The sequence below is a fragment of the Monopterus albus genome, unplaced genomic scaffold (assembly GCF_001952655.1).
Source record: "Monopterus albus unplaced genomic scaffold, M_albus_1.0 scaffold35.1, whole genome shotgun sequence".
Lineage (NCBI taxonomy): Eukaryota > Metazoa > Chordata > Actinopteri > Synbranchiformes > Synbranchidae > Monopterus > Monopterus albus.
Window position 1 is genome coordinate 444,851 of NW_018127915.1, and position 12,547 is coordinate 457,397.

The following is a 12,547-nucleotide window of genomic DNA, read 5'->3' on the forward strand; positions in this document are numbered from 1 at the left end:
CTAATGTGTGCATGTGAGTTTAGCAAATGAGCAGAAGCACCTAAAGGTGTTGGGTGAGACATAAATCTACAAATCTGCAGTAGTAGTAGGGCTGCATATGAAAATAAAAAGCAGGTAATACAGGGAATGAACTCTGTAGCTCAAATGATGTCGTGCACCGTCAGTGGCAAAAGCTCGACTCTTGCCAAGTTATAGCCATTGAAAATAGGCAATATTTATCCTACTATGTAGCTAACAACACTGGTTTTCAAGGGTTCATTCTTTTGACATTAAATGGTACCATGCTACATATTTTGTATCTTGAATGTCTTCATCATTTCCCTGCATCAAACAATCTTCTCTGTACAAAATTACATGCAAATGGGTAGAGATACAACTGTAGTTAGACATTACTCTCAGACAGTGATGCTTCCTGCATACATTTGTAGTAGTTACCTCTAAGACCTTCATGGTAACTCTAAATAAATTAAAACATTCATTTAATTTGCCACATTTGTGTGGACTTGATACTACAATTACTTTAAGATTCCTATTAAATAAAGCAGTGCACATGTAAAATCTCAAACTAAAGTTAAGCACCCATGTCTCAGATCACCCCAAAGACAAAAACTGTAAAATTCTATCCATTAACCCACAGAGTATAACAATTATGAACCCTGTCAGAGTGTTTGGTGAAAAGTGCATAAAAAAATTGTTCTCACTATTGGTTCCTTGACACTCACTTTGCCGTCTCCTTTAGGGTTAAGATAGACGACGTAGTGACCGCCATGGTTGTCTCCACTGTGCACCAGCACTGCATGGAGGATGTAGTTGGCTGGGTCCTTGGAGTCTGGCTTCTGAAGGAACTCATCCAGAGGTAACTGATCAGGAAACTCAAACCTGTAGATGAGAGGAAGAAGGAGAATCAGAGAGGCTAGTCAGACAAATGATGGGGAATGAGGGGCAGTGGAGGAGGAGAGTGAGAAGATGGAAAATAATGATGTAAAACAAGTAGGAATGGGAGGGAGAGATCTGAGAGGAAAGAATGAGAGAAAAGAAAATGAGGAGAGAAAGGTAAGAAAACAAAGGAGGAGGGAAGGGAAGAAATAAGTAGAACACAGGATGGAAAATAGAAGTCAAGAAGCAACAAATACGAGTGTAAGCTCAGTCATTAGGCAAATTCACCTGCCCTGCACATCCACACACTCTGCGTGTGTGTTCTTACCCAAAGGCCTCAGGGGGGCAGGTGCAGCGTCACAGAGATGACTCAGGGCTTATGAGAAACGTCACCGAGGAACATTTGCTATTGTGGATGGCTGTGAATGTGTGACATTATGCTGGTGGATTGAACACTTATTATCTCTCACAAAGCTTTAGACAGAATGACACGGCCTGCAGGAAAGTGCCAGTGACTCACTTTCCCACTGCCTTGGTGCAGGAGGTCAGGACAGGCTGTTCAGAGTGTGCAGACTCAAGTACCAGTTCCCAAAATAGACTGTTCCTTTAATCAGTGCTACTATGGACCAGGCCGCCTCTAAATCTGTATCTGGGCACCAGCCACTGACACAATGCGAGTGTGACAGGGAATGATCTACTTTAAGCAGGACCAAGTGTGTATAAATGTGTTTGCGTAGGCATAATAAGAACATGCATGCGAGAGCAGTGTGAGAGTGAGGCCCAGTGTTTTTCCTACCTGTCATTAATCTTGATATTTTGGTCGGTCTGGGGGTCATACATGAACCTCATCAGCTGCAGATGAAGGATTGGAGGGAAGGTAAGGAACTTCACTCCTTTTTCTGCTTCCTGCAGTACAAACATAAACATGTCAGGCATCTTCCAGACATCCTACTGACATTTGTTCTCCAACCATTAGTGGTTCCAGCCTTAACTATGTTAACCACTCCATCTTACAATCCACTCTAGTGAGATGTTAATCTTTTGTTACTGCACCTACTTGTCCTGCAACACTGAGGTAACACACCTCAGACTTTGATTTCAGACCATATAAACTATGTAGCTCAGAGAAGAACATAGAAACTATATACACACTGTGTTTTAGAATTTGAGTGTGGCCTCAAATTCATGTTGCATTTTGTCATTGCAGTCCTGCCTTTTTAGATAATGACAGGTATGAGAATCATGCTTAGTTTACATCCCATTTTTAAGATGCAGCAAAACTGAAAAAATACACAAAACAACAAGAAAACTAAAGCAGAACAAAAGACATAAATAATTCAGACCCAGTCAGTGTGAAGCCTCACCTGCAGGCCATGCTCTCCAGCGTCGTATTTGTTGTCTCCATCTAATTGTTCAGTTGCAACATAATCTTTGAATGACTCAAAGACTAGAAATAAGCAGAGAGCGTGGGATGAGAAAATGATGGAGCAGGAACCAAGGCTTCATTGTTTGAGCAAAGCTATAAGGTTGAGTTCATATCGCTACTCACTGTTCTTCTTTCCTTTTATGCTAAGTTGGATGTCATAGTAGTCCTCTATCCGCTCTGAACGGTAGTCCACATGCTTACACTGGATATATGACTGGAGAGTGAGAACACACACACAAAAGGATCAGACTGGTGAGAGACACTGCTTGATTTAACCTCCTTCTATTCTTAAACTCACTTTGCTGCAGGCTACATCCTACATTAAGTTAGACCACCTCACATCACCGCACACAAACATACAGTACATGTCGCACTGGCATCGCTGTGCAAAATCAGTTCTAAAACCTCTTTTTAAACAGACATCATAAACCTCTCTCAAGAGTAACTTCAACCGTATTTAAATTACATACAAACTGACTAACCATGAAGAAAAGTCAAAACAAGAAGAGGAAGAGAGGAAGAAAACATACCACCATCTTTCCTCTGAAGAGTTTGGGGATGGTTCCCTCAACACAAGTGCCTTTCATTTTATTCTCCACATTGTCCAGGAGCTGGAGCGCACACATGCAAGGAGTAGGTCAGTTGTTTAGTAGACATACACACACACTGATCAAGACATTATTAGAAACTCACCACTCTGCACAGCTCCTGTACATCATGTTGCATGAAGCTATCTAGTGTTTCCCACCTTCACATAAAAAAATAAATAAATAAACAAGCAGGCATTTTGATATAATAGCCACAGTTCAGAAAGAATGTGGAGTTGGGTTAAGAAATAAATAAATAAATAAATACATCTAGCAGGGGAGAAGGACTTTGTGAGTTTCTTGGTGCCGACAGGTTTGTCGCTGTGTTGCAGCTCGTAGAACACCCTCTGCAATGCCAGAGGAACACTCTTGGACGAGTCGTCTCCCTCTGTGGGCATCATGTACACCGCCTGCAGAGAGGAGTCGCAATGATTCACACCAGGAGTTGAATGAAAGGAGTTTTAGAACATAAAATTCTTAGATTGAAGTTACAAATTCACTGTTTTGTGAAGACATTTGAAAGTATTTTACATTTTCCGAGCTCCTGTTGGCAAAAGCTATAAAACAGCAGTAATACTGTGGTGAATTAAATGGCCTCAGTGAAGCCAGCTGATAGCAGCAGCAGAACACCTGTATTTGATGTCACCCTTAAGTATCTATGACACATGAAAATGTCTGGGCAAAGGGTATGACCACACACAAACACTGAATCTCCAATGTGCACATACACAGTACAGATCTCTATGTGGTCTCTGAAGCAAAAGCATTTAGTTAACAGGTTAAAAAAGGACTGCACCTCATACAAGCAAAATCATAACTCAGACACAAAGATAAAAGCATACCCGCCGTAGCTGGTTGGTGAAGAAGAGTGTCTGTAGCAGACTGTTCATGTAGCAGGTCGCTCCCTGGTTCTTCAGTCCAACATAGCCTGTGTGTTTCTTAGAGTCCCAGCTGTTTACACACAAAAGGCTGATGTTAGGTTACAGTTCATAAAACCTTAACAGAAATAATTGGATCACCGTAGAAAACAGTCCAGAGAGAAGACCATAAAAAAAAAAAAAAGCTACATACGCCACTCCATGTGGAGCATCTGCCTGGACATAGACTTCAAATGTGACTTTGTCATCATCGATGAAGCCCCTCTCTGGATCAGTCACATCCTGAAATACACCACCACCAAAAACTTACTATTAACAGGAATGGCCATTGCCTTACTCTGTTTTTAACTGCATGACTAAGAACCAACATACTGAGGTCCAAACAGACAATGAGCACATAGCATTTCTGTACTTACACTCCAGGACATGAAGTTGGAGAAGCCCCAGTCATTCTCTTTGTGGAAGAACAGGTGACTGATCCTGCGGCTGAAGGACTTCTCATCATCTTTGTAGTTGATGATCTTTAGCATGGCCTGTGCGTGGCATGACCATGACCTGCAACACCAAGAAGATGTTCCAGGAAATTCTTAACATTGTGACAGACAGCATTTTTAAACAGCATTTTATGTACCTCAGATGTGGATTTAGATTAAACGTTTAATATCTTGTTATTAAAAGGATTGTGCTGGCTTTACAAACTAAAAAACACTACTGAACTACAGTGACTATGATTCATTAGCCAGCAACAACTTGTGCTAAATGGGGAGCCAGGTAAGTCAGTTAACACAGATATTATTCAATGACCAAAAAGCATAACAGAATGTGGGCAAATACAAGATAATTCAGGACTGTGTAGAGATCTCCTGGGAGCAATTAAAGCTTTGCATCTTCTTGGCAAAGTGTCTACAAGCTTTGTACATCTGGATTGGGGCAGTTTATCCCCTTCTCCCAGGCAGATTTCTCTGGGATCAGTGAAGTACCATCTTCAGGTCTCTCCACAGACGTTCATCATGCTTCATTATCATGATGGTGTTAGCAGGTGATGAACACAGTGCTGGGACCAGACGGTCTTTGTACTTCTTATAGGGCACATTATGTCTATATATCGACTATAGTACATGTTCTAAATCAAGCGAATACCTTTCCAACGTTTACTACACACATAAAGTGTTGTTCAAAGTAGCAAAACCTGCTACCGATAGATATCCAGTGATTTTTTATTAAAACAAAATCACCAGCAATAATGAGGAAAGGCTGAGCTGCTTTGATACACTAGGTTAGTGAAATTACTTTGGAAAATATCCATACATACAGTGTGTATGTGTAGCAGGAAAGCGTTTAGCTATATCAGCACCTATAAAATGCCCCCTAAATTTCCCACCCCATGGAGACACCTACGTGGAGTCTGACTCTGCATTACACTGCAGGAAGAAGCCCACACTCTTCTGGTGTGGCCTATCAGGATAGAAGCGCGGCATCACCATAATCTTCCATGGAAGATTCCGGACAAAGCAGGACGGGCTGAGCACCGACTCACTCAGGCGGCTGAAGCGCTCTACCACAAACCGGAAAGTCGCCTCTGACCGCCAACTGGTGTCTGTATAAAGATGGAGTGGGGTTAGGGGACACAGAATGGTTTCAAAAACACTGGGGGTTGATATACAATTATAAATGCCACCACAGAGGTGGTAAACATATTGAAAACCAAATATGTCTCAACCAGTATCAGACATCCAGTGGCTGATTTATATTGGTAGGCTTCCAGTGAGAGTTGCAGTTTCCTGGTTTCCTGGAGCTGTTTTGTCTCAACAAAGGCGTGCCCAAAGATTTACTGTGATGATGACAAAACAACTAATCCCGAGAGCTCAGGAGGTCTGGACCATTATGAAAGCTCTTGGACTTAAATTTGAGTTGAATTACAGTTCTATAATTTTATGAACTGCTGAAAAAGATACCACCAAAACAAAAAGTACTTTTTAAGTTAATAATATGTACTGTGTGTGTATTTTTTTAAATTTAACAAATATTTCACCAGGGCAACCCCAGTGACATTAGTAACCTCTTTTACAAGGGAGCCCCGACCAAAGCAGCTGCATCATTAGTTCAAGACAAAAAAGCAACAACAGAACAGAGGATTTACTGTAGGGTTATACAGTGATTCCAGCAGCTCTGACTAATCAAACATATCAAGCTTTTTACAACCTAATGTGGAACTAATAACTCCACAGCCATTTACACTGACACATTTGCTGGACTGTATTAAATCTGGATCATTACATCACAGCATAAGCTTCTGAAATAGCTAAAGTGTTTATAACTGTGTTCATTTGTGCACACCCTCCTCACCGTCCTCCATCTCCTCCTCTGTGTTGTTGTGTCCATCTGCCATGGCCACGTTACCATTGATCACTGGGTTGGCTGGGATTCTTGGAGGGTCGTCTGTGTCCCCAGCTGAACAAAGACATAAACAATATGACAAGGCTGTGTGGATAGCAAGGTGCTAGCTAGGACAGTGGGTTAAAGACCATTCTTCAGTTGGAGGAAAGCGTGTGCACTGCTAACTATGCTTCAGTAGGTCAGAAACAAGGGGTCAAAAATGTCCAATAAATAAATAAATAAATAAATAAAATAAAAGTCCTATTAAACATCAAAGAAATATGGCATCAAAAAATGAAGCACACAAAGCTTCTTCTGAAATGTATCTTCCAATCAGTATTTGTTTACATCTGTGTTCACCAGTCACCCTGATCATTTACAACAAAAAACTGCTAGCTTTTTTTCCTCACTAGTGTGGAACCATTTTAGTTCAATATAACTCAATCATATAAACTCTCCTGAATGAAGTTTCATTCTTTGGTTGTAGGAGGAAAATTTAAGAGGAAGTTAAGCGCATACACTAGCTTGTTTGACTATACAGTATGTATCATTTGAAGAGCATGACAGGCTGATGCTCGTTTGAGGCACAAACTGAAAACAGCATCAGCCAAGACTGAACTTCTTTTTGACGTGAGCTGCCTCCATCTTTACCTGTTACATTTTCACAAATGGTGAGTTCTTCACCTTTCAGATATTTTACTGAGAAAACCCTGCTGTGTCCCAAAGTGAGGGCAAGAGAGACTCTGTGTGTGTGTGTTCTTAGCAAACACCATAAAACACTGCAGCAGGAAGCGCAATAACAAACACAATGCAGGATTAAGCTGCAAGTCACCACTAGAGCAAAAACACACGCACACAGACTATAACAATTATCCCCGCCAAATAATGTGACGGCTCGATGCACAGTCTCATCTCTCAAAACACAGTGACACAGAGAGGAAATTTGAGTTGACTTCTGGAAGTGAGTGAAACCTGGCTGGATCCTGTGATGATGCTACAGAAGGCAGGCAGCACTAATACGAACACTCAGGCATATGCCTCCAAATGTGATGCCTTGTCAGCTTGTCTCTTACACCGTAATTCATATGTATCTGTATTCCTCGTCTTCCTTCCAGCAACAGAAGTAGCATTGTTTCTTGTGCCTCTCTCTTTTCTGGTAACGTTGCTGACTGAGTCCTCCAGGAGACTGACCTTATTTTCTCAAGTGGATTACAGCCTGCTAAAGTGGCCCGTCTGTCAACTCCAAGACAACTTCTTGTCCCGCCCGCTGAGTCAGTCTCTGCTAAAAGTAGTAGTAGTGGATGTAGGATTTGACATTTGACAAAAAAGCAATTAAAGCTTCATGTAAAACTTTCTATCACTTGAAATATTCAGGTGTCTGGAAGGGAAAATCAGAAGCATCTCAACCAGCTGATTTATTATTTATAAATATATACAATAGTATCAGGAAGAATAGAGTAACCAAACTGAATACCTGCTATGATTGCACTAAACAGCAAAACTACATCTTTCCAATAAAGTGAGAAAAGTATCCTAATATTTCTTTTAAAGTCTACGTGCCCGAGGAGTCATGTGGTAGAAAGATAAATTCAGATGAGAATCTGTGTGCACAGATTGCTAAACGGGATGGGGTGTAGCCTATTAGCCTATGTCATATAGATTTAAAATGGTTTTATTTTGATCTTGGACTGACATATGTGGATATACTTCAGGTTTTTGACTGTTAATGGCCCAAAGAAGCCTCTATTACAATATCACACAAAGTGGATCACACCATTTCCGCCTCACAATGTGAGCTGGTTTAGCGATTCTTGTGCACAGATTATCACCTAAATATTTTTTTCTGCCACATGACCCCTCAGGGGCTGTGTAAAAAGTACACCACATCTGGACTGGAATAGCAAATAAGAAAATTTTTCTCCAATGAGACAACCTTATGCTTGTCGACCAGAGAAACAACTCCAGATGTGTTTAACCTACAGCAACAAGGTTGTAACAGCAAAGCCGATCTTGTTAGTTACTTGGCACGAACGCTGTTTAATGCTTTACTCAACACTAAACTGTGTTCGTCTATTTTCTGAATGCTGACTGATGCAAAACCCACCTAAAACCATATCATACAGCGCAAGTGATATCACTGAAGAAAACCTCGACTTACAAGGTTATTTACTAGCATTCTAATCATAGTCCTTAATTCTGTTATATTTAAAAAATTTGTTTTGTAATAAAGGCATCTTCTGACAAATAATTTCTATTAATTTCTTACATTTCTGAAATGCCATTGGAGGCATAAATATTAGCTGATCACATAGCATCAATAGGTTGGCATCCTAGTGAAGCTAAAGAGCTAAAGTTACTTTGATATGCAGAGCAGATGGAGGATTAATCCCACTGCAACTCTATAGAGTCTCATATATTATGTGTTGCTTTGAAAAGTCAGAAAAAAAGTTATGGCTTTGTTGTGTCAGTTTGTTTTCACTGCCCCTGTAAGGCTGCAGTGCACTGGGAGAGGTCTGGTGAGTGCACTTGCTACTTGTGAGACACCTATTAAGAAAAAGTAAATGGTTCCTGAAGATGATTCTACTTTATTTGTGTAATTAAATAAGAAAAACTCAGTTTTGTGTGCTACAGAATAACAAGCAACAACATGCGCCTACAGATAATAAAACCACTTGGACTAAGTGACGCAGTGATGCTGAGGGCCCCCCACAAGCATCTACTTATTCCGAAGTTGACATTAGTAAAAATTAAATAAAATGCTGATAGGATGCGTGTTCAACGTTTGCTAAACGCTAACAGGGTCGTCCCCAACTCCAATTTGGACTAACAAAAACACAGATCATTAAAAATGGCGAGCTCCATGCCGTTTGGTCTTCAATACAATGAAGCAGCAAATCCCCGCGCTACCCCTGTGCGGGCATGGCTTACCGCAGCGGCGACCACCGTTAAGTGCCAGGGTTGCCGTACGTTTCGCATAAAGCACTGTCAAGTGTCAACATCTACACTAAAAAGCAAATAACCAAACACAATTTACATTGTGGGTATTATCACCATCTTTACTTGAATAGATGGACTTGTTACTCCTCAGTCAATTTAGCAAATCAGAACTGACGCATCTCCGTTAGCTATTTAGCGAACACTAGCCACAGATTCAATTGCAGGCCGTTATTAGCTAACATTAGCTGGATTCTCTAGTACCAGCTAACGTGGTAGAAATAATTCTAAAGAAAAATATCGCCCCGAGTATGTGCATTATAACAAACAGTAATCAAAGACAAAGGAAAAATGATTTAGTTTTCAACAGGCAAATACTGAAGGCCTAACATTCGAGCAATAGCCAGATCGAACGTTGCAAAATACAAGCCACCATTTTGGAACGCCACACACCCCCTCCGTTAACATTAGCTAATAAGCTAACTAGCATGCTAGCCACCGAATAAACGTAACGAAGTGGGCCATGGTGCTAAGTGGCTAGCTTACAATTATCTGTCCCGCTAGCAATGTTCACTGCGGTGCTCCAGCTTCGTGAACACAGAGTAATAAAGCTGATAACTCGATCATGTCCGCACTAAACGTATTTACAACAAATATAAACCCGTCCTCTATAGTGGCTTCACGTCTTAGGGCCAAACTGGCAGATGCTACCCTGTAGTTAACCGATATCGTTAGTGTGCGGGCCCGCACTTGATCTACAAGCCATCAAACACGATGCTAGCAGTATTTTAGCAAGGCTGGCGTAACATTACTGTGTCGAACGGTTATTACCAAGCTATATTTTACATGATGAGACGAGAAACACTACTTAAACAAACTCGCAGTACAGCTAACTTTGATGAAAAACGCAGGTGCCGATAACTGTCACCCGAAAGGCCACTGTTAAGTCAAAGTAGCTATATTAATCTACCTAGCGACGTATCCATGTTAATTTGCGAGACTAACAGCCACACTGTTTACAAACATTTAAACTAGGATATCAACAGTCAGGGGGCTTTGAATCATATGACGGCAAATGGATTCTAAACTGCGTTTGATAACTTGTCAGCAAACGATCATGAACAAAACCGAACAGTTTAATGAGAAATACTGCGCTCGATCCGAATGAATGATTTGTTTGGCTCATCTCTAATAATGTGGATGGACAGTTCTTTTAGTTTAACTACAAGTAAGGGAAATTTGCAAGTATATGGGGGAAATACAAGCTCCATTCGTTTATAACGCAAAATGAGGTCAGCTCCACACAAGTATGCTGCAACGGACGCACAATCAGCAGAAATGCAGCCGGCTATCCTAGCTAGCTTCAGGCCTTCGTGTTTACTGTCAAGGTGAGTTCAGCTTGCAGAACTAAAACTACATGCATTTTTCATGCAGCTACACAATTATGACAAAAAGTGAAGTGTGAAGTGTTTGTTCACCCTTGTTGGGACCATTACTTACCTTCCATTTCCATGTCCTCTGGTTCGCTGAGCTGCTGCTCGCCGGCTTTCTGTTGCTGCTGCTGCTGCTGCTGCGTGTGGTGATGGTGGTGGTTCATGTTGGCAGCTGTTGCTGTGGTTGTGATGCGCTGGTCCCTGCTATCTCTGTTACCCTCGACCTTGTCCAGGGTCGGCTCGGTGGGGAACCGGGTTCTGGACTGCTGGTGAGGTGTGGTAGGATGTGGAGGTGGGGTGGACAGGTCGAGCCTCGGCGGCAGGGCCTGTTCTGTTGCGACCTCGAGCTTGTCCGCCGTCAGCGCCGGGGAGTGAGGAGGGGAGGTCGGTGGGGGAGCGGGTAGAGAAACGCGGACGTATTTGCTCGCTATTCGCCCAATTTCGGCGCTTTTGGTGGGCGCAAGTCACTGGCTGACTGCGAGGGCTGTGATGGATGGGCCGGGGCTCCGGAGAGGGAGGCCCACTGAAATTTGCTAAATCAATTCGGTTTTACCCCGGGAAATGTGAGGCAACACGATAACTCACAGCACAACCTGCACCTTGAGGAACAATTACCCTGCTTGTAGCTAATGTTAAGCTACCTGACACTAGGCAGCCAACTAGTGATATAGGTACAACAACAATGAAAACAAAGGGGTCATTTACCGTAGACATTCACTCAACAACTTTGTCTGCGATATCCCTGCTCCGTGTGCTCCTCCGATTGTCCCTCGTCTGGGGGAGAGCGGAGGAAAGAGCTATCCATTCAAACCAGTTTCCAATACGGAATAGCACTAACGTCAATTTGGAAGTTGGCGGAGATTGCCACGGTCCGAGATAAACCAGTTCCCCCAAACCGCCCCTAAAACCATAAACGACAAAACGCGACACCTCGCTGCATTTCTAGCTAATCTCTCGTTTCTTGCACGAAATGTGCCCGGTCATACAACGTTAGCATGAGCTGAGTGGCTTTCAACCCGCTCCTCCCGTGGTTTCTGGTGTGTTGAGTCTGAGGTAAATCTCAAAATGGCGGTCGCGCTCTTCTCTGAAATGTCACATCCGCATGGAGATCCAAACACTGGCCCATCCCGGCCAGGTTCATATCCATGGTAAATGACAGGGATCGGGCTAGTGCCTCTGACACGGGGAAAATAAGTACTAACTATAAATGATTACATGGATGGAAATTATAGGAATGACAATACAGGGCTGTGCATACCGGTGACTGCATGTTTCATTCAGGCCACAATCACTGATTTGCAATCACTTGAATGGGAAAATCATTCTATGAATGTGGAAACGAACTAAGTACTGAAATAAGTTCACTGAATTAATTTTTCTTGTAAGACATACCTTTTCTTCAGTAAACTACAAAAACAGCCAACTTTACCTTTTAATAAGCAGTGCGGTTGTATGCCTGCAAATTAAAAGCTAGAATGCAGAACATCAGCAAATAGCTTTCATTAAAAAACTACTACCTGCAACATGTTAAGTAAAATATTATACATACATTAATTATTTGATACATATACATCCTTCTTGTGATGCTCTTCAAGTTAGAGCAACTGCAAATTTCCAAAAAAAGACACAAAAATTTGACTTACAAAACTATAGGCACTAATTTGGAATTGGAAAATTGATTATTTTCTGTCCTATTTAAAATGTTCCTTTATTTTGCAGTGGGTGTTTGCGTGCAGAAATAGCCTATTAGTTAGGCGCACTGTTAATTACTTTTTGAATCTATACAATATCTGTTACTGATAAAAATAAATAAATACCTTGCACACACACATCACTTTAGTAGTGCAATCAAAAAATTTAAAAGATAGCACAAAATAAAGGCCTTTACTCACTAGTGAAGTAGCTGTTATATCAACGGACAACCGATCTTCAGTTATGAGTTGTTCCCTTACTATGGGAGTGTCCGTGCTCTTTCTCTCTCTCTCTCTCTCTCTTTATATATATATATATGTGTGTGTGTGTGTGTATATATATATA

At 41.6% G+C, this 12,547-nt stretch overlaps 1 protein-coding gene across 1 annotated transcript in view; it reads right to left on the bottom strand.

The window, feature by feature from the left end:
• Positions 1-11,696, bottom strand: part of usp7 (ubiquitin specific peptidase 7 (herpes virus-associated)) — a 26,213-nt gene extending 14,517 nt beyond the window's left edge. The window contains exons 1-13 of the mRNA XM_020597867.1: positions 10,578-11,696; positions 6,114-6,218; positions 5,166-5,364; positions 4,184-4,322; positions 3,961-4,049; positions 3,732-3,840; positions 3,171-3,299; positions 2,996-3,052; positions 2,833-2,913; positions 2,426-2,516; positions 2,241-2,323; positions 1,673-1,782; positions 723-879 (exon numbers count right to left, since the gene is read on the bottom strand). Of these exons, the coding sequence (XP_020453523.1) occupies positions 723-879; positions 1,673-1,782; positions 2,241-2,323; positions 2,426-2,516; positions 2,833-2,913; positions 2,996-3,052; positions 3,171-3,299; positions 3,732-3,840; positions 3,961-4,049; positions 4,184-4,322; positions 5,166-5,364; positions 6,114-6,218; positions 10,578-10,674 (1,446 nt within the window). The 5' untranslated portion in view covers positions 10,675-11,696. The remainder of the gene's footprint in view (positions 1-722; positions 880-1,672; positions 1,783-2,240; positions 2,324-2,425; positions 2,517-2,832; positions 2,914-2,995; positions 3,053-3,170; positions 3,300-3,731; positions 3,841-3,960; positions 4,050-4,183; positions 4,323-5,165; positions 5,365-6,113; positions 6,219-10,577) is intronic.
• Positions 11,697-12,547: the final 851 nt, after the last annotated feature.